The sequence below is a fragment of the Achroia grisella genome, unplaced genomic scaffold (genome assembly GCF_030625045.1).
Source record: "Achroia grisella isolate CSIRO2021 unplaced genomic scaffold, CSIRO_AGI_Agris_v1 utg640, whole genome shotgun sequence".
Classification (NCBI taxonomy): Eukaryota; Metazoa; Arthropoda; class Insecta; order Lepidoptera; family Pyralidae; genus Achroia; species Achroia grisella.
Window position 1 is genome coordinate 5360236 of NW_026712977.1, and position 19002 is coordinate 5379237.

A 19002-nucleotide genomic window follows, 5' to 3' on the forward strand; every position below is an offset into this window, starting at 1 on the left:
TCTGCAAATGACACCATTAATTGCCTGTAAGATTAAAGTGCAAAGGCTGTGAACAAAATCTATTGCCGACATATGCGCTTTGCAAATGGCATGGTTTGCCACCGCGCCCCGCCACGTAGAGCTATAGGTTTGTGTTTATATACATGGTAAAACAAATCGTTTCCTAATTTTATTAATGGTGGAATTCAATTCTATGTATGTAATATATGTATTTACGAAAAGTATGGTTGTATCCCTAACTGTGTAATAATATAACACAAGCTTTGCTTATCGTGGGACTAGATAGACCTGCATTAATTGTCCAGGAGTATTATTATTTTTATAATTAAATAATTTTCTCTTCACAAAAATATGATTACAAACTGTATTTTATTCAAACTTCAATAAACATAGTGGGTCATTATTATCTTACATTAGTACGATTTTTAGTAAATAAGTACATTTTAAAGAAATATTTGTTCCTAATATATTCAATGCGGAGATGAAAGACCGTATTAATGAAGAGAATTGCATTGACAATATCCTTATTACTTAAGCACTAAACTATACTAAGCGTAGAGTATGCAGTTGTAATTGAAGACTAATGTTTGAAATTATAATATTTATAAAATTTGCGTAATTCTTTTAGGCATACATGTAGGATCCACATCAATCCGTATTAAGTACAACTTGTAATAATATAAAGATTATAATAGTGCAATTTGATTATATCTACATATTACAATTGCCTAACATGGACTGAGCCATATATATTTATTAATTAATAAATTACAAGGATGTATGATTTATTAGTTGTCCTAAATAAATAAATAAAAATTACCTTCTTGAGATATCTTATATCGAGTAATTCTTTTGCTATACTTTTCTGGTCATTATAAAGCCACTGCCACATTAACAGTGATAATTTCAGTCAAAGGATAAAAAGTGCTGCTATATGACTTCATATGAATTTCATATAATCATGTATTTTACATTATCTATGCATGTATAATATTTGCAATATTTTATGTCCCTAAATAATACCTCAATTTATAATTACATTGCATGAAATAAAAGGCAAAGTATATATAATTTTATAACTTTTAATAATATTTACAGGACTTGATTGTTACATAGGATAAACTATTACAGACGTTTACTTGTGTCCCAATGTACTTACGTCGAACGTGATGAAGAAATCAGTGGGCCCGTAAGGTGCTGAACCATATCGAAACAACAAACACCGCTGAGACCTTTAGACGCGGAACCCTTACCAGTTATTTGCAGCTTGAACCCTTTATGTTTTCCTGTTTTGGTAATTTCGGGTTCAGAAAGACATTCACAGTCAATATCAAGTTTAGCTGTAGAAGTACTCATAGGTTTGTTTATACATGAACAATCGTCTTCTTCTTCTGCTTGTTCCATAAGATCTTCTGTAGGATGTTCAGCATAATACTGCAGTGCTTCCTCAAAAGTCATTTGTGGTTCAAGAGGTGGTCTTGGTACTACATCAAATTTAAAACCAGAAGTTGTTTGTGTTATATCAGATTGCATTTTAATAATCTTCTTTATATCAATCCATTCGGATTTGTTGTAGTCTTCTAAGTCTTCTGAGAATTTCTTTTCTTGCTGAGGACATTCGCAAATAGTGTTTTTATTCTGTTTTCGTTTCAAATTTTCGTCTTGAGGGCATTTACATCCTTTTTTAACCCTCATAGGGGGTTTCGTTGCAGCACCATCTGCAAATTCTACAAGTTGCGGCGGTTTGTGGATTTCACATGGACATAGAGGTTTAAGTTTTACTTTTTTTTCCACATCGCTGCATTGACATGTAACATTCCTTCCATCAGCTATTTTGGGATAACCACATTTGGTACATATATTTTTGTCTGTCGTTGGTTCTGCAAAAAATAATAAATTGTTTATAGTTCTAGACTTACTTAATTGTTTAAATCAAATAATAATTAAATGTATTTTATACTTATGGTGTTGGTAGTAATGAAATGTGGATTTGGACATGGATTTGAGTCACCGCAGCTAACTGTCTTCATTTCTTTTATGTTTCCAATCAATTCATTGTTTTTCTCAAGAGAGCAGTTACACGTTTGTCCATATACATGAGAAGGATGGATTGTTTTTAAAATTGATCGATGAAAACTATTTTGTGCACAACAAGGAGATACGCTGCACAATTTAACAGGAGAGTGATTTCTTTGATTTGAAGAATTGTTTATACAAAATGGCCGAGGATAGCACGTTTTAATTTTTATATGTGTATCCTCTTCTGCAAAAGCTTCACGAGTCAAGCCTGAAAAATATATATATTATGTTAGACATGTTTGAAAATAGAAACATACTCACACTTATCCTACTCGTACACTCATATCATCTTTTATACTACCCGTCTGTTTTCCATTTAGTCTTCACCTCTCTTTACATCGATCTACATTAATATTGTGTCTACCTTGTGTTATATCTTCGCTTGCAATAATGGGTAAGATTAGTTTTGAGTCAACACCACAAGCAAATCTAACATTAGAGTTCCGAGAATTTTGTGGATCCCTTGGCGAACAGCAACAGGATCTATCAGATGTTGTATCAGTGCTAAGCAGCGCTGTTTGACCTATTTTTTCTTTTTTATTTTCTGTAGGTGCATATTTTTTAAGGTGGCGCATAATTTCAATGTCATCTACTTTAGGCGGTATTTTTTTTAATAGATTTTGCTTCCTTTTTGCTGAAATCTTCAAACCTTGTGCAACCATGGTAAGATTTCTCGTTTCGTATTCTAAATATTTATATTATAATATTTAATAATGTTATTAAATACGAAATAAGTCTAATGAGAATATATACATATATATATATATATATATGTACAACAATAGACAAATATTATTTCTTACATTGATAGATTAAATATTTTTTCATATTAATTCATCATAATATGCCTTATTTTGACGAAAAAGAAACTTTATATAAATGTTTTATTATTTTATCAACGGATTTAAACAAATATTTTGTTAAATAAATATATCTAACACAAACAATATTTTTTAATAAAGTACTGAGAAGTAACATTCTGAAGAAAGTTTGCAACGCCTGTAAAATGAACTAGGATACCATTCCATTTAATGATATAATTGCTTGAGACTTGATAATGATGTATACTCTTAGTACCTATATTTTTTTGTAGTATGGTTAGTTAAAACTAGGCTAAACATTAATATTGAATTTTGGTTGGGCAAAAAGTGACATTTACTTCTAAGCCGGATTAATGTCACTTTGACTTTTTTTCGCCCTCGTTTCAAGAAGGATCAGTACAAAATAAAAATATTAAAATACATATCTATAGTAACAGGAGTGAAAAGACTGGGTGTATACTTTCTCTAAGTTTATAAATCTCTGTAATTTTTAAAATGCGTAATGACTTAGCCTGTTACCCGGTTCCGGCTTGACGTCGACTTCTGAGACTTCTGAGGTATATTTAGTATAGAAATTTAATTCACTTACGGTTATTCCTTGAAAAATCGCTCCATGATGCAGATTTTTTGGTTACTTCAGTGCACATTGTCCATCTATCACTATCTAAAGTATAATCAGAAACGCAATCAGATGACGATATAACAAAAAAGATTGACACTGATGAGTTATGGAACAGTGATTTTTTGGGATGAGACTCTTTGACAACATCCATCATACTTTGCTTATTATACAGATTATTTGCAAGTACTGAAACTGCATCAGATTTGCTTCTATTATGTTCTTTTCTGAATAATTGTATCGTTAAATGTTCCTCGTTATTTACTTCAGTAATTGTCTCATCGTAGTTTGCATTATATTTAAAACAATTATTATTAATGGAGCATTCACTGAAAAAAAAATGTATGAAATCAATTTAACTTAACACCCAATCTTCGTTTCCCAAATTAAATCTGTAGAGACAATGCGACTCGGCGATTGGAAGGTTTTCAAATATTAACGGTAGTTAATATTCCATTCTTTATTTTGTATATATTAATTATAAATATATTTTTATGAGTCATCGCTATAAAAAATACTTTCATTAATTATAATTTAGTAAAAAATACTATGCGTTGCCTTTCCGAAAGACTAAGATGCTATGCCTCTGTAATCAGTAAGTAATTTCACTACTTTATATGTTCTCACCCTTTAACCGTACAAAGTTGACCTAGAGGTATAATGATATAAATATGGTCATACATATATGCCATTTCAGTATATATATAATTTGTCAACTACAGTATGATGACTTAATTGTACCTTGTGCTATTACTGTCTCTGCCAACACAGACCATCTTATTTGAATAATATTTGTATTCTTCAAATTGCTTTGCTAAGAAACACAGGCTGTCCTCTGAAGAAAAATTGCTGTCAGCAAAGGATATTACACTTATATTTGTTATATCTCTACTTGTATACGAGTTAATAGATAAACGTAGTGATGTTTCAGATTTAATTATTACTATAGATTGTAAACTTATTGAAGATATGACAGATTTACTGGAGCATGAGGTAACAATATTATTCTCGGCAGATAAATAAGGAGGATCGCTACAGTAATGGACATTATTAGTATTACTTAATTGTCTGAGTTCACTAGTAGAATCACAAACATATCCATAAGACTGTTGACGTTCTTCAACGTCATTACAAAGATTTTTGTTATTTTCTATAGAATTGTTTGTGGAATATATGGGATATTTGAACACACATTCAATATGATCATAAGAACTATTAGTGTGACTGTCGCTTTTAAATAAATTATCTACATTACTGATTGAATCGCAATTTTTATCAAATTGATAACCGTATTTACTTCTAAAAATGGATTTTAAACTGTATCTATTTTTCGAGACACTAAAATTGCATTCTATTTTATTTGACATATAAGAAGGTACTCCAGAGACTCGTCCGACTGTAACTTTGATCCCTTCATTATCAGTAAATACCCCATTTTTAATACCCGGTACACATTCGTTAGGACATGGACACAAAGAAGATATATCTGGAGATGTAACCCTTATTTTGACATAACTGTGTTTAAATCTTATTTTCTTCTTATCGCAGCCACAACCACGATCGCATGTTGTAGTCTTAATCACATCTTCAAATTCTTCTTCCATTCCACCTGATAATTTTGTAACACCTTTTGCACTTTTTGTTATTGTAGCTACTCCATTTTTTTTAGATTTCACCCTTAATTTTCGTTTTTTTCCCGAAATTGTTTCCATTTTTATGTTTTTTACCATTTCTTGTGCGGAACCAGTCATACCCTCTGTTACTAATAAACCGGGTTCGGCTAAACCTCTAATTTTTTTTTCTTTTTTTTCGGCTGTTTTTCCTGTCAAAGGTGTAAGTATACCTTTTTCCTTAGCTTTTTGGATTATTTCTTTCTCAGAAACTATTTTAAGTTGAGACGGAGTTCTGAAGTCTGTTTTAACTTTCTGTATAATAGCATTCTCTGATGCAGTTTTTCCTTCAGTTATTGGGGAACCAGCTGCCGCTAAATATTTGATTATTTTTTCTTTTGGACTCTTTCCTTCTAATGATTTTAGTAATCCCGCTGCTTTTACTTTTCGTATTTTTTCTGATGGTATTGCTTTTGTCAAAGGTCGTGTTGTAGTTGGCTTTAATAGAGACGTGATCTTTTTGCGTAAACTCTCCGTTTCTTTTTGTGATTCTGGAGTGAAAAGGGCACATATACATTCATCGCTTGGACCTTTTCCTTCTTTCATAACTTTAACCGTTGCCTTGTCCAATTTTTCAGCATTAACGGAAGATAAAGCTGGTGGGCCTCGGATACGCCCATATGGTAGCTTTGACTCAGTTTCAGCCCGTACTTGACTAATCAATGCCTTTTCAGACGTAGTTCTTCCTTCGGGTAAAGAAACGCCAGCGTGTACTAAATTTTTCAATATTATTTTCTTTTGAGGTTCTGATTTACCTTCAAGTGGCGTAATTAAACCAGCTGCTTGTGCTTTATACATTTTTTCTTTTATTAACTGTGATTTTGATTCTGGTGGTAATCCCATGTCATTTCGAACTTTTCTAATAAGTTCTTTTTCTGAGGCTGTTTTGCCATCTGGAAGGGGGGCATTAGCTTTTACTAAATCTTTTAAAATACGTTTCTTTTGTTCTAATGTTTTACCTTCTAATCCTGCTGCTTTTGCTTTACGAATCTTCTGAGATGTAGCAGATGGATATCGGACTGTAACTTTTACTTTCTCTATTAACGCTTTTTCAGATGGTGTACGCCCTTCTGGTAATGGTATTCCTAAATCTACCTGTCCTGTAAGAATTTTTTCTTTTTGTAATGCTGATTTTCCTTCAAGAGGCATTATTAATCCAGTAGCCATGGCTCTCTTGTATTTTTCTTTTGCAGATAGAGTATCAGGCATAGGTGGAAGTGCAAGATCACGGCGAACCTTATCGATTAACTTTTGTTCTGATGAACTTTTTCCTTCAGGAAAATGAATACCTTGCACTGCCAGTCCTTTAAGTATTTTTTCTTTTTGTTCAGGCGTCTTTCTCTCCAATGGTGTAATTAAACCTGCATCTTTAGCTTTACGGAGTTTTTTTGATGGAATAATAATAGAAGGTACCGTTTTAGTTGTTTGTATAATACTAGAAATTAAAGCTTTTTCCGAAGAAGTACGACCTTCTGGTAATATTAAACCCATTTCTGCTTGTTGTTTAAGGATTTTCTCATTTTGTGATGATGTTTTACCTTTTAGTGAAGTAATTAGTCCAGCGTCTACGGCGTTCTTATGTATAACTTTTTCTGATGCAGTTTTAGGTCCTGGAAGTAAACCAACGTCAATTCGCACTTTTGAAATCAATTTTTTTTCCGATCGCGTTTTGCCTTCAGGTAGTGGAATACCTTGTTTTGCTAAGCTTCGTAAAATTTCTTCTCTTTGCTCGACAGTTTTTCCTTTGAGTGGTGTCATAATACCTGAAGGTGCTCTAATATTCCCAACTAAAGCTCTTTCTGACGCAGTACGACCTTCTGGTAACAGTAAACCCATTTTTGCCTGTTGTCTAAGAATTCTCTCTTTCTGTGCTGACGTTTTACCTTCAAGTGGTGTAATTAGCCCAGCTTCCATAGCTTTACTGTAAGTAACTTTTTGTGATGGTGTTTTTGGTGCTGGAGGCAAACCAATGTCATTTCGTACTTTAGTAATTAATTTCTTCTCCGACCTCGTTTTTCCTTCAGGTAGCGGTATACCTTGTGTTGCTAACCCTCTTAATATTTTTTCCTTCTGCTCTAAAGTTTTTCCTTCAATTGGTGTAATTAGGCCTGCAGCCCTAGCTTTACGTAGTTTTTCAGAGGGTACTAGGGGTAGTGATTTCGTTTTTGATAAAGTTTTTATTTTAGCTATTAATGCTTTTTCTGATCGAGTTTGGCCTTCGGGTAAAGATAAACCTATTTCTGCTTGTTTATTAAGAATTTTCTCTTTCTCTGCAGTTGTTTTGCCTTTAAGCGGCGTTATAACACCAACTGCCATGGCTTTATTATACTTTTCTAGTTCAGTTGTCGTTTTGGGCTGTGGGGGTAAACCAAGGTCATTTCGAACTTTAGCAATTAGTTTTTTTTCTGATGAAGTTTTTCCATCAGGCAGTGGTAAACCCCGAGTAGCTAAACCTTTAAGTATGTATTCCTTTTGTTGTAACGTTTTACCTTCTAATGGTGTTATCAATCCTGCAGCTTTCGCACTACGCAATTTTTCTGATGGTACAACAACACGTTTTGCCGCCTTAGGTGTTGTTATAACTTTAGACATCAAATCCTTATCTGATGAAGTCCTTTCCTCTGGTAAAGCTATACCCTTTTCAGCTTGCTTTTTCAGATTTTTTTCTTTTTGTACAGCTGCTTTTCTCTCTGCATGTGTTAAAAGTCCCGCTGCCTTGGCATCTTTAAGTTTTACTGTAGTAATTCTGCCAGATTCCTTAAGAATTTTTGATAATTTTGTAAGTTTCTGTGACTCAGGTGTCAAAAGAGAACATATACATTCATCGCTTGGACCTTTTCTCTCTTTCATGATTAAAGCAGTTTTCTCGTCTAATTTTTTATATTGCTCAGCAGTTAATTCTCGTAATTGTTTTTGTTGTTCCTCTGTTACTGTTGCAGTAATTATGCTTTGGATCAAAGCTTTTTCTGATGGTGTCCTGCCATTAGGAAGGGATATGCCCAAATCTGCTTGACCCTTCAATATTTTCCGTTTTTGTGACATTGATTTTCCTTCTAGTGGAGCTACGAGACCAGCAGCTATAGCTTGTTTATATTTTTCTTTCTCAGGTCTACTTTTAGGTTCGGGTGGCAAACCAATATCTGCACGCACTTTTTCAATCAGTTTCTTTTCCGATAATGTCTTACCTTTTGGCAAAGGTGCACCGTGCATTGCTAAACCCTTTATTATTTCTTTCTTTCGTTCAGCAGGCTTTCCTTCGAGGGGTGTTATAAACCCTGCAGCCTTCGCCTTACGGAGTTTTTCAGAAGGTACAATGACTGACGGTTGCTGTTTTGTTGTTGTTTTTATTTTGGAAATTAATGCTTTTTCTGATGAACTCCGACCTTCTGGTAACGGTATGCCCATTTCTACCTGTTTCCGTAATATACTTTCTTTTTGTGATTCTAATTTACCTTCTAATGGAGTAATTACACCAGCAGCTATAGCTTTATTGTAATTGATTTTTTCGGTAAGAGTTTTTGGTTCTGAAGGTAAACCAAGATTATTTCTCACTTTAGCAATAATTTTTTTTTCCGATGCCGTCTTTCCTTTTGGTAATGGTATACCGTGAATAGCTAATCCTCTTAATATTTTTTCTTTTTGTTCTGCTGTTTTACCATCTATAGGTGTAATAAAACCAGCATCTTTTGCTTTACGGAACTTTTCTGACGGTATTGCGATTACTGAACTTGTCTTTACAGTAGCTTTAACTTTGTCAATTAAACTTTTTTCTGAAAGAGTTCTACCTTCTGGTAAAGACAAGCCCATTTTAGCTTGTTGCTTAAGAATTTTCTCTTTTTGCGCTGCAAATTTACGTGGAGTAATTAATCCTGTATCATATTTTGTTTTTTCTAATAAAACTTTCGGTTCTAGCGGTAAATCAAGTTCTTTTTGAACTTTGGATATAATTTTTTTCTCCGATACCGTTTTTCCTTCAGGCAATGGTACACCTTTAATGACTAAATTTTTTAATATTTTTTCTTTCTGTTCTGGCGATTTTCCTTCTAGATGAGTAACAAGGTCTGTGGTCTTATGCCTATGTAATTTTTCGGGATACATAGTAGCTGAAGGTTGTACTTTTGTAGTTGCTTTAACTTTAGAAATTAACGCCTTTTCAGATGCAGTTCGACCTTCTGGCAAAGGCAAACTCATTTCAGCCTGTCGTCTTAGAATTTTTTCTTTTTCTATGAGAGTTTTTTGTTCTAGTGGGGTTATTATTCCTGCAGCAATGGCTGTATTGTATTTTTCTCTTTCTGAGGCAGTTTTTGGTTCGGGCGGTAATCCAATATCAGCACGGACTTTAGCTATTAACTTTTTTTCAGATGCAGTTTTTCCTTCTAATAGTGGTATACCATTGATTGCTAAACCTCTAAGTATTTTTTCCTTTTCTTCAGATGTTTTTCCCTCTAAAGGTGTTATAAAACCAGCAGCTTTGGCTTTTCGTAGTTTCTCAGATGGCACCATGCCCGAAGGTAATGGTTTTGTAGTATCTTTAAATTTAGTAATAAGCGCTTTTTCTGAGAGAGTTCTACCCTCTGGCAAAGACAAGCCCATTTCAGCGTGTTGCTTAAGAATTTTCTCTTTTTGGGATAGTGTTTTACCTTTAAGAGGAGTTAAGTAACCTGCAGTCTTTTGTTTTCGCAGTTTCTCTGAGGGTTCTTTGACTGTTGTTTGTACTTTTTTTATTAATGACTTTTCTGACTCTGTTCTACCTTCAGGCAAAGGTATTCCTAGTTCAGCTTGTTTTCTAAGAAGTTTTTCTTTTTGCGTTGTACTCTTACCCTCGAGTGGAGCAATTAGGCCTGCAGCTTCTGCTTGTTTATATTTTTCTCTTTCAACCAATGTCTTAGGTTTCGGTGGTAAACCAAGTTTCGTTTCAATATTTTTAATTAATTCCTTCTCAGATGCCGTTTTTGGTACAGGAAGTGGAGCACCAGTCATGACTAAATCTGTCAATATTTTCTCTTTTTCAGATGATGTTTTACCAACTGTTGCAGCAGCAGCTTTTTTAGTTCTTTTTGTATTTTCTTTTTTCTTTTCGTTAGCACTAGCAGTTTCTACTCCGATGTGTGTTAACTCTTCTCCAGATTTTCGAAGTTCACCGAAACGACGTTCTTCTCTTGGAAGATGGCCACAAAGAATGCAATTACAATTATCACAATTTTTTTTCTTATAGCAATCATAAAGACTTTTCATAACTTCAAACATAGCATCAGAATTACACGAGCAACAACAACTTTCTTCTTTGGTATTCAATTGACATCTATATACTTCCCAATCGGTTTGTTTAAAGGAGTTTATAAAGGGAGTTTTGTATATTTGTTGTTGTGAATTCACATTTACATTCTGTGTACCACAAAATTGTCTGTTTATTATATGTGTACCCTGAAACTTAAAGTTCTGTTCTTGCATGCCGAATATTTTGCTTGGCTGATTTGGTATATTGTAATTAATATTACAAGTAGTATGCTTTATGTGACCATTTTGTTTCTCTCCAATTATATGTATTTTATAAATTTCATTGTACGTAAGGTTTTGTTTATCTATAAAAATTTGTCGTGCCCGATGATCACGAAAATGTTCATGTATTTCTTGATTTCTTTGAAGCATATATTTGTTTTCATAAAATGTTTCCAATCTTTGTTGTTCTGATTGTTCAGACCAATCGCTGATCTGATCTGTCATAATGACGTATTACGTAGTACGATAATTATAACGTCATTGAAATTTTATAGTAACTGTAATTATCTAAGCATCTTGTAGATAAATGCTAAATCTCTCATTACTTTTGTTGATAATACATATAGAATGTTATCCTGTAACAAATATAGAATTTATTAAAAAAAAGTAAAATGGTATCAAATACCTACTTCTTTTACGCAATCGGACAACACACGTCAAAAACGTTTTTTTTTTTAGCTGTAAACGTGATTTAATAGTAGATTTTCAATGAATACATATGTGTATTGGTGAATTTTCGTCAGGCCATAAAGAACAGCCTATTTTATTGATCTATGTCTTTCTTGACTTTTTAAACCATTTTATTAAAATTGAAACAAATTTCATTCAATATTATAGGAAAACGTAGCTATACCATACACACGCGTTGTCACCACTTAACATCATCATTAATATTCAAGGCATTTTATTTTATTAGATGTTGGCTTCCGTTTGATCCTGTATGGCTTAACCAAAGTTGGAATCACTAGAGGTAACCCCACACTGAATGAATCTGTCAAGACAAAGTAAGACTTGACTTTCAGTCGCTCCTTAAGTTCTTCCGCGGATTCTGTGTGCCCTCTGATCTCACGCCCATTAATTTGACAAACACTCTCAGAATAGTTCGCTAAAGCCCGATTGACCAAACACTTGTATATATAGATACACAGCCGACAATTTATACTAAAATGATGAATGATGATTATCATTGTCATTAATTACATTATTACCAGTATACTTAACAAAGATTGTATTATTTTTACGACTTTACTAAATTGCTTGCAATACTTTTACTAAATTGTCGACTATCGAATGTAGTAACGATTAACATATATTGTACTAAAATTAACTGATAGAATAGTAAATAGGAACACTATAATAATTTATTTTTAATGTACAATTGGCACATACATATGGAGAAACACAAACATATAAGGAGGTATCTACTCCTCTATTTAGATTATGAACTATGATCTGTGTTGTTAGAAATCAATCTGTAAATATATGGGAGAAGTACCTAAATCTAAACACATAAATCCAACTCAATCTAGAAATGGTTGTTTACTAAATTAACCCAACCGAAAATCGAATCAGTAACTGTGTTTACGCAAAGCAATGTAATCTACTAATGGCCCACAATCCAGAAACAGATTCTGATGACCAATTTCCGCTCAGTCGAAAACTTCTACAATAATTAAACACATTTATGAACCCCAGAACGATGGCTGAGTGTGTACTGATGAATAGCATTATAGAAAAAATGTAAGATAATCTGTCATTTCATCCTGGTTCAAATTATTATCAAATAATATCTTTCGACCGCTTGCCGTGGCGGACGGTCGTGTTCACTGCGAAAAGTATTTTAACTTAATTTATTTTTACCTGTTCATAGTAAACTCAACCATCTTCCTAAGCAAATTAAGTTTATTTTCATTTAAAAACATTCCGATCATTACCTGTGAATTGCACTTGGTTACTACCAAAGATTAAAAAATCAATACAGACGAGACAATGTTTCGTTCACCGAACAAATTGCACAATTCGGAATCAGACCTAACAAATGTGAAGGAGACAAGTGGAACTGGAACATCCTATGTAATTACCCGTAAGCGAAAACATGATCAAGATCTGGAAGAATTATTCCGCTTATTTACAAAGGACATGCAGGATACAATAAAGAACTGGAAAACAGATTTCAATAAAGAATTAACGAAAAATACTAAGGAACTGAAACTGGAAATAAATAATGTTCGTAAAGAATATCAAGAAATGAAATCCAGTATTAAGGATCTTAATGTTAAACAGACTGAGATAGCCCAAGAGGTCAAAATTCTACAGAATTCCTTTCAGTATCATAGTGATCAATACGATGACTTTAACTTGAAGATAACTCAGGTTACTAATGACATCAAAAAACTTGAAATCATGGAAAAGACAGTGGAAGAAGTAAATCGGCAAAATATTAAATTGCAAAGAGATCTAAATGCAAATGAACAAAGAGAAAGACAATCAAACGTGGAAGTTATTGGTATTCCAGAAACTATCAATGAAGATCTACGTAGTTACATGTCGAAAATAGCTACCAAAGCGGGGCTACAGATATCCTTGGATGACATTCTTGAAGTTCATAGAATCACACCCAAAGTCCGAATTCAAGGACGTCCTAGAATGATTATTCTAAAATTGAAATCAAGACTTCTAAAGGATAATTTCATTTCTAAGGTTCGCAAGTATCATCCCACAACTAAAGATATCGGATTACCAGGTGATGCGAAGTCAATCTTTGTTTATGAAAATTTAACAACCTATAACAAAGGCTTGTTGAAGAAAATCAAAGATATCGCAAAATCTAAGCAGTACCAATTTATATGGGTAAAAAATGGCAAAATATATGTCAGAAAAAGCGATACATTTCCAGCTATACATATAAACTCCGAAGAAGATTTTACAAAACTTTAAAGTGTGCTTCATGGACGTCTCATAAGTATGTAGCATCATTCGATATTTATAAAATTAACTCTCTGTGTGCTGAACGTATTTTTCTACTCTCATACTTCTTTCGTGCCCTGTCTGTTCTTATAATCTATGAGTACACTAATACAAAAGTGGTTATTACTAATACTGTAAGTGCATCGTTATTATTCGTGCGCGGAATAAGTGTGCAACCGGAATCTCCGGTGAGAATACTACGAAATAATATGCTTTCCGGTGACACTTGTAATTGCGTAAAATCATACAGTTGTTTGTTTGTCATTTATATTTTGATTATAAAGTGTAATTTAACTATTTTTCGATCATTGTCTATAGACTGGTTTTCATACAACGTAATATGTTATATCATTAGGATACTTTCATTGTATGTTCGTTCCTCAATACCAATTCTACTTAAAATTACTTACATTTATTTGTTTCAGATTACATATGTTCAAATAATTGCATACATTTTCTATGTGCACACTCATTTAGTACGTGCGGTGTATGGCTCGCTTGCGTATCAGTGGAACCGTTTTGCTAAGTCTACCTTCAAATTAATTTTTATTTATCTATTGCACTATACTTGTGTAATGAATTATTTAGATACAATATTATCGGTTCTCACCGTTTTAAAAATTATTTACATGTACCGCATTAATACCATACTGACTGAATTCCATGTTTTTAGAGAAGAAACAGTTTTGTACCTCGTTTTTCTTATTATGTATTTTTTATTCGTGAATATAATATCTGACTTACAAGATAATTATATCGGTAAAATGACATTAGTTGTAAGATTGTCGAGATACAATTTAACACTTTTGTACGAAAATACACAGCTAATGATATTTTATACGAATCGACATTTATATTATTATTTAAAGGTGCTTATATATTGTCTTATTATTAATAATGTCGAAATATTTATATACGGTGTGTTATATTATATTACAGAATTTCATATTTTTTCGTCATGGCTACTCAAAATCTAAACATATATTATCAGAATGTTCGCGGCATTAGGAGTAAATGTTTACAACTTCGTCACGGTATTTTAAATAATGATTATGATCTAATTATTCTGACTGAGACATGGCTGATTGAGGGTGTTTTGGATCGAGAATTTTGCGACGATCGGTACGACGTGTTTCGTAGAGATAGGGACTTGGTAGCCAGTAATAAGACAACAGGCGGCGGGGTGATGATTTTAGCGCGATGTGAGCTGGAGGCAACGCGTAGCGCACACGAGCCTCCCGCACCCATCGAAATGCTTACGATCACGGTTCCCGCGCGTGCGATAGCTGCTGCCGATGATTTGCATATTAGTGTTGTATATGCACCTCCGGATGCTTCCACATTACCGTCAATGATTAATTGTGCCTTAGATTCTTTTAAAACTTCGTACTATCTTAATACTAACCACAATTATATTTTAATGGGTGACTTCAACCTATCTTGTATACATTGGGACAAGGAGGGACCATTGCATATTAAACAAAGCACAACGGAAGTACAGAATATTGGTTTGAGATTGGTTAATGAATTATTACTTTTAGGAGTAAGTCAACATAATACTATAAAAAACTACGCCGGTAATACGTTAGATTTAGTTTTCTCTAATATGCCTGTATCTATTATCAGATGCTCACTACCACTTGTTAAGGAGGACCGTGCTCATCCATGTCTAGATTTAGAAATAAGTGACCTTCATATTCAACCAATAAAAAATTCGGCAACACCTAGACATAATTATAAGGCAGGCAATTATATTTTATTAAATGAACATTTTAAAGAAATTGACTGGTATTCTATATTAAATACAACAAATATAAATGAATCAACCGATATTATGTATAAAATTATATATGACGCTATCGATGAGCATGTCCCACTGCATAAAAATGGGAATAACCGGAAGTATCCTCCGTGGTACAACAGAGCATTGATTAAAATTATTAGAGAAAAAGCAAAGGCTCATTCGCGTTGGAAAAGATTTGGAAACCTATTAGATTACGACGAGTACTCATTTTTAAGGAAGAGACAGAAACGAGTACAAGATTGTTGTTTCAAAAATTATATTTCGTCTATTGAGACAAATATGAAAGATAACAAAAAGGTTTTTTGGTCATATATCAACTCTGCTCGGGGTGCATCCAGCATTCCTAAAGTAATGACATACGATAACAAAAAAATTACGGATGGTAAAGAGATTTGCGAAGCCTTTAATAATTTCTTTTGTAGTGTTTTTGGTAAACCTCTTGACAGATCAAACTCCAACTTTGTCGATACAGTTAATAACAATATAATATCGACCTGTAATATACCTTTGTCGGATGTAAGAAAATCGCTAGACAAATTAAATGTATTTAAGGGCGCCGGAAGTGATGGAATTCCACCATTGTTCTGGTCCAGGTGCGCTGAAGGTCTCGCCCTTCCTATTACAATTATTTTCAATCGCTCCTTAAAAGAAAGTATATTTCCAGATATCTGGAAACGCGCCCATATATTGCCACTACACAAGGGTGGATCACGAACTAAAGTGGAGTTTTATAGGGGAATATCTATACTCAATACTATGGCAAAATTATTTGAAAAATTTGTTTATAATGCGATATATCCCATTATTCATCAAGGTATAAATGATCGGCAACATGCTTTCCTTAGAGGCCGTTCTACTGTTACTAATTTGGTTTGTTTTTCAAGTTATGTTTTGGAAAACATGGATCACGGGGGACAGGTTGATGTAATCTACACTGATATTGAAAAAGCTTTCGATCGCGTTGACCATAGCATACTTCTTTGTAAATTGAAATCACTTGGTATTCATGGTGACTTACTTCGTTGGATTGATTCATACCTCAGAAATCGGTCTCAAGCTGTTATTGTGGGTGGTTATCGTTCTAACTTTGTTGATGTACCAACCGGTGTACCGCAGGGATCTCATCTTGGCCCACTGTTCTACAACGCTTATTTATTCGATATAGATAATTGTTTTAATTTCGTCAATTATTTAATGTACGCAGATGATAAGAAAATATTTTTTAGAATACGTGACATCAATGACTGTTTAAAACTTCAAAGTGACCTGAATTCTCTTAATAATTACTATAAGAAAAATAACATCACAATAAATGTCAAGAAATGCGAATGTATCAGTTTTAGTAGGAAAATTAATCCTATAATACACAATTACAGTATTAATTCATTGTCAATAGAACGGAAAGATAAGGTACGTGATCTTGGTGTACATTTCGATTATAAAATGATCCTCGATCAACATATTGATATAATAACATCGAAGGCTTTTAAATCCTTGGGATTCGTACTGCGGGTAACTACGCCTTTTCACGATATAGCTACGCTAAAAAACCTGTACTATACATATGTTCGCAGTATTTTGGATTATGCGTGCCCGGTATGGTCACCACAATACGAAATTTATATAGAACGTCTTGAACGTATACAGAAAAAATTTGTTGATCATCTTGCCTACCGTTTTAGACGTCCTGTTAACTCCTATCTTGAGTGTTGTCGGGAGTTTCGTATTCCTACTCTTGAAGAAAGACGTGCTGTAGCAGAAATGTGCCTATTATATGATATAGTACGCGGTAACTTAGATTGCCCTGAATTGGTAGCGCGAGTTGCATACTGTACACCTCCCAAGCGAACACGTCATACACCGCTTATGCATGTACCATCAAGGTCCACCAATTATGCTAGTAATGCCCCTATAGTGCGTATTCTACGCAATTACAATAAAAATTTTGAAAATGTAGATCTTTTTTTCGGTTCAAAATGCAATTTTAAATCGCAAGTTTACGAGCACATCTTAAACTGATCTCTTATATCAGTAATAATTACCTATTATATCATAAATAGATAACATAAATGGCTGAGGAATAGACATCATAGTAATTGGATTTATAGTATGATAATTCTGACTGTAGTGCAATATTGTTTTTGTGTTATTTTTGTTGGGTATTGAAATATATTGTTTAAGATTGTATAAAATATACTTATTTTACGTTTAAATGTAACATGTAAAATTATAATCATATATAGTTATGTATGTAATGGTAGCAGGGATACATAATAATTACTATCGGTCCTGAACAGTCTGACGTATGCTGCGAATTATGAACTCCCATATTACGCGGCCTAGGTCATTTCTGAAGCATCGGAATGTATTCCTGTTATCTTTTGTGTGAAGTCCGTCACTTTGTTAAATTTTTTTACTGATATTGTGAAACCTATTATTAGCTATACTATTGTTTTGTACTTTCTGTTTTTATATATTGTGTATGCTGTTGGTTTCAAATAAATAAATAAATAAATAAATAAATAAATAGCTAAACCTATAATGTATTCATTGTCAACTAATAGCATGAACATGTAAAAAAACAAGATTTCCCGAGGATATTATTTATTCAAAGTAAAACACTAAAATATAAATGCGCTGATATAAATAAGTAAAATCTAGGCTGGCTATATCACTGAGGAATGTCCGTTACCTAAGGATATTCAGATCAATGTGGCGTTGAATAAAAATAGAACTTATACAACAATAATATACAGGTTTGTATGTTTGTTTGTTAAAAGAAATATTCGGTTCTTATATCTGAATTTAAAAAATTCTTTCACTGTTAGAAAGGTATATTATCCCTAAAGTATAGGCTATATAACATATATATAACATCACTCTACGGCCAAAAAATATTCAGTTTGAGTACTTCCACTGCATGCGCTGCTTAAACGGTTAAAAGTACGCAAAATGCTTGGGCGTGTTGCTGGTACTATAATGTGATAGTCCATTCGAGTTCTTGTGTAGGAAATTTACATTAATAGGAGACTGATTCAGTTTAATATTCAGTAGATGGTATGCACTTGCTTTTATAATTTTACGTCAAATGGCACGATATCGTTTGTCAAGTACAATTTTATTGTCACGGTCATAAATTACAAAAGAAAAATGTATACGATTCTATGAAAACAATTTTCAGTTTTCAATTTTGCGAACAGAAAATAGAGTGCTTTTAAGAATCGTTTGCATGTCGTGACTTGCGAACGATTTTCAAAAGGTTACAGGTTCTGATCATTGTGTTCGTGGCATAATTACCTATATTATTATATAAAAATTTCGGCTTCTGTTTTATGTCTTTTGCTGTAATTTGTTTTAAAAATGAGTAATATATATTAATCCTAATTTATAATAATTTTCAGCTGTGTATTTTCAATAGCTGGAATAATAACATGTACAACAACAACATAGAGCAGTTAATACCACAAAAAAATTCACTCACTTCATTCCGACAAATTGTGTAATATTGTTCCGTGTAACCTCATAGAAAACAACAAACGAGTCTTGATTGGATACATATTTTCAGTCGTTTTGTCACATGATTTTATTTACATTTGTGTACAGTTTATAAATATGATAATATTTCAATTGCTTTCATTGTGGATCATTGTTCTTTTTAATATTGAAATTGTAGTGATTGTTCATTGTGTTGTGATAAATTTATAAGTTTTGTCTTTTGACAGAGACATTTATATTTCATATGTCTGAATTATTCTTTATTCG

At 33.0% G+C, this 19002-nt stretch overlaps 2 protein-coding genes across 2 annotated transcripts; one reads left to right on the forward strand and one right to left on the reverse strand.

The window, feature by feature from the left end:
* Positions 1 to 1081: 1081 nt before the first annotated feature.
* On the reverse strand, positions 1082 to 18911 carry LOC131849173 (uncharacterized). The gene is made up of 6 exons (XM_059199179.1): positions 18722 to 18911; positions 4261 to 11044; positions 3490 to 3848; positions 2444 to 2764; positions 1961 to 2287; positions 1082 to 1880 (listed from the first exon to the last, which is right to left on the reverse strand). The coding sequence occupies exons 2-6, from the start codon at positions 10911 to 10913 to the stop codon at positions 1156 to 1158; spliced, it is 8385 nt and encodes a 2794-aa protein (XP_059055162.1). The 5' UTR covers positions 10914 to 11044; positions 18722 to 18911; the 3' UTR covers positions 1082 to 1155.
* LOC131849175 (uncharacterized) lies at positions 12276 to 13675 on the forward strand. Its single transcript, XM_059199180.1, has one exon. It carries the CDS (start codon positions 12459 to 12461, stop codon positions 13404 to 13406), a length of 948 nt encoding a protein of 315 aa, XP_059055163.1. The 5' UTR covers positions 12276 to 12458; the 3' UTR covers positions 13407 to 13675.
* Positions 18912 to 19002: the final 91 nt, after the last annotated feature.

Bases quoted from the DNA above. Each gene is read 5' to 3' on its own strand.
- LOC131849173 (XM_059199179.1), bottom strand. From the start codon at position 10,913: ATGACAGATCAGATCAGCGATTGGTCTGAACAATCAGAACAACAAAGA. The intron at 2,765-3,489 runs GTAAGTGAATTA...ATAAATATTTAG, and splicing joins CGATTTTTCAAGGAATAACC to AATACGAAACGAGAAATCTT. The intron at 2,288-2,443 runs GTAGACACAATA...TATATTTTTCAG, and splicing joins AAGCGAAGATATAACACAAG to GCTTGACTCGTGAAGCTTTT.
- LOC131849175 (XM_059199180.1), top strand. From the start codon at position 12,459: ATGTTTCGTTCACCGAACAAATTGCACAATTCGGAATCAGACCTAACA.